The sequence below is a fragment of the Suricata suricatta genome, chromosome X, assembly GCF_006229205.1.
Source record: "Suricata suricatta isolate VVHF042 chromosome X, meerkat_22Aug2017_6uvM2_HiC, whole genome shotgun sequence".
In the NCBI taxonomy this organism is placed as follows: domain Eukaryota; kingdom Metazoa; phylum Chordata; class Mammalia; order Carnivora; family Herpestidae; genus Suricata; species Suricata suricatta.
Genome location: NC_043717.1, coordinates 106,959,497 through 106,961,905, shown reverse-complemented (window position 1 = coordinate 106,961,905; position 2,409 = coordinate 106,959,497). Strand labels below are relative to the sequence as shown.

General features: G+C 52.8%; 1 protein-coding gene across 1 annotated transcript; it reads right to left on the bottom strand.

Moving 5' to 3' along the window:
- Window positions 1-1,646: 1,646 nt before the first annotated feature.
- Window positions 1,647-2,407, bottom strand: LOC115283530 (factor VIII intron 22 protein-like; the record flags this gene model as incomplete). The annotated part of the gene is made up of 1 exon (XM_029929715.1): window positions 1,647-2,407. A coding segment is annotated over one exon (405 nt), but the record flags the coding sequence as incomplete, so codon positions are not given.
- Window positions 2,408-2,409: the final 2 nt, after the last annotated feature.

Here is a 2,409-nt window from a genome sequence, read left to right as displayed (position 1 = left end):
GTGTGTGTACATGTGTCTTTCTATACAGATCCTCATCTATGTCTATCTCTATCTTCTATATACAACCATTCATCTAGGGATGGACACGTGGGTTGCTTCCATATTTTGAATATGTAAATAATGTCGCAACAAACATAGGGGTGCATGTATCTTTTTGAATTAGTGTTTTCATTTTCTTTGTGTAAATACCTAGTAGCATGATTGCTAGGTGGTAGTGTAGTTCTATTTTTAACTTTCTGAAGAACCTCCACACTGTTATTCCCACCAGCAGGGCAAGAGGGTTCCTTTCTCTCTACATCCTCACCAACACATTGTTTCTCGTGTTTTTTATTTTAGCCATTCTGACAGGTGTGAGAAACTCTCTCACGTGGTTTTAACTTGCATTTCCCTGACGATGAGTGACGTCAAGCATCTTCTCGTGTGTCTGACACCCTAACCACTTTTGCAAAAAAGCAGATGAGGTGTTTAGGGCTGCGAAGGCCCTTCCTGGCACACAAGTGACAGAGCGCCGGAATGCTGGCCGAGTCTGTCTCAGACGGGCCTGGCCGGGTTTTCCTCACCTATTGCTTCCACATCGTTGAAGCAGAAGTAGAAAGAGCACGCTAACAGTCCCACCCCTTTTGATGCACATAACTCATGGCGACAACCTGTGCATATCCCTGTGATACACACAAAATAAGGCAAATCCTTAAATCTCACTCCAACATGTTAGCGCCTCGCACGACTTCAGCGTAAAGGATGCCTTGCCCCGAAGCCGAATGACTGAGATTATACTCTGAAGAGTTCTGTTCTCACTCCCAACACTGGAAAGAAAATAAAATCGAGCTGCCCCCCAGATGGTAATGTGCGCATGGAACACTTGGACAGAAAAGCTTTGGAAATGTCGTATTTTGAAACGGGATGCCACCCTGCCCCTGGGGAACAAAGCCACCATCTTCCATATACGTGGCCACACAATACCGAAGAACCGCGTGGACTCTGCACGCTGGAGTTAAAGAAGAGTTACAGAAAGGTCCCCACCCCAAATACAGGATCTCACAGGATTAGGCCTACCTCTCCGAATAGAGCCTGGAACCAGAACTGTGAATTCCAATGCACTTCTGACCCATTCGCACTAGAACATTCCCGCCCCCGCCCCCAACCTCCCACCAGACACATCTGCATGGCAGCTCTCTTGAGTAAGGACCACATCGCAAATGATCTCTGCAGGGCAGAGAAGCTTTGCCCACGTTATAAGTGAACTCAAGCTAAACCACAGGTTAGGAGCATCAGAACGGCTTTATTATGGATTTAGGGCTGGAGCAACAACCATGTACTTATTAATCAATTGAGTCCCACGAATATGTAAGCGACAGAGGAAACAACTTGGGTGATCCCTCAGATAGACAATGATATGCACTAAGAAATGAGATCAGAATAAAAAAATCCTACAGCTTAAGTATTCAGGCAGAACTGTGCACCATGAAGTCCTCTGCAATATGTAGCGGTAGCTGGGTAGAAGAAGGTATACGGGTTCCTTTTGTTTATACTAGGAGAGAGCGAGCACGGGCACGGGCGGGGGAGGGGCAGAGAGGAGACAGAGAAGCCCAAGCAGACTCCCAGCTGTCAGTGCAGGACCCGCCCCCCCCCCCGGGGGCAGGGGGAGGTTCGAACCCACTAACAGTGAGATCTCTATCTGAGCTGAAATCAGACTCCCGACAGAGCCACCCAGGCGCCCCCAAGGGAGTTCTCAGTGTCACGTTGCAGCCTTGGGGAAGACAGTCCCGTCTTCCTTACCAATTCCATCATGCTGTCCCGGTTGGTTTTCCCTCTCTCTGTCATGGAAATAAGTCTTCGGGACACACGAAACGCCCAGTGAACTACATGGCTACGGGGGCCAGAGGAATGCGGCACACCAAGGTAGAACTGTGCCGGGATGCACGTCTCGTACTTCCCCCCACGCGCCGAGAGAGACGCACGAGGCTTGGTACCAGGCCGAGAGTCCCCTCGCTCACGTGAGTCCTCAGATGCCCTGTCCCGAGGGGGAGACGGTTTCTTGCAGCACCAGGTGAAGGAGGTGGTTCTGCTCGGCGCTCAGCAGGGGCCACATCTCCACTTGCAGAGACTTGACGGCTTCCGTGTCCTTTTCGTGGGCGGCCATGACCAAGGACTGGAGCAGTAGGAACAGCTCGTCGGGAAGCTGGCCGCTGCCGTCCTGCCCGTGGCCGTCGAAAGCCTCCCAGGAGTACTTCTCCAGAGTGTGGGCGTGCTCCGGCAGGAGCTTGGCGGGCGGCGGCTGCAGCAGCAGCAGCAGCAGCACGCGGGACACCTCGCAGCGGACCAGCACGTCGGCGAAGGCGCCCAGGGTGGCGGGACAGGGCGCGGGCGCGGGGCCGCCGTTCGCGGGGAGCAGCGCGGCGGGCAGGGCCG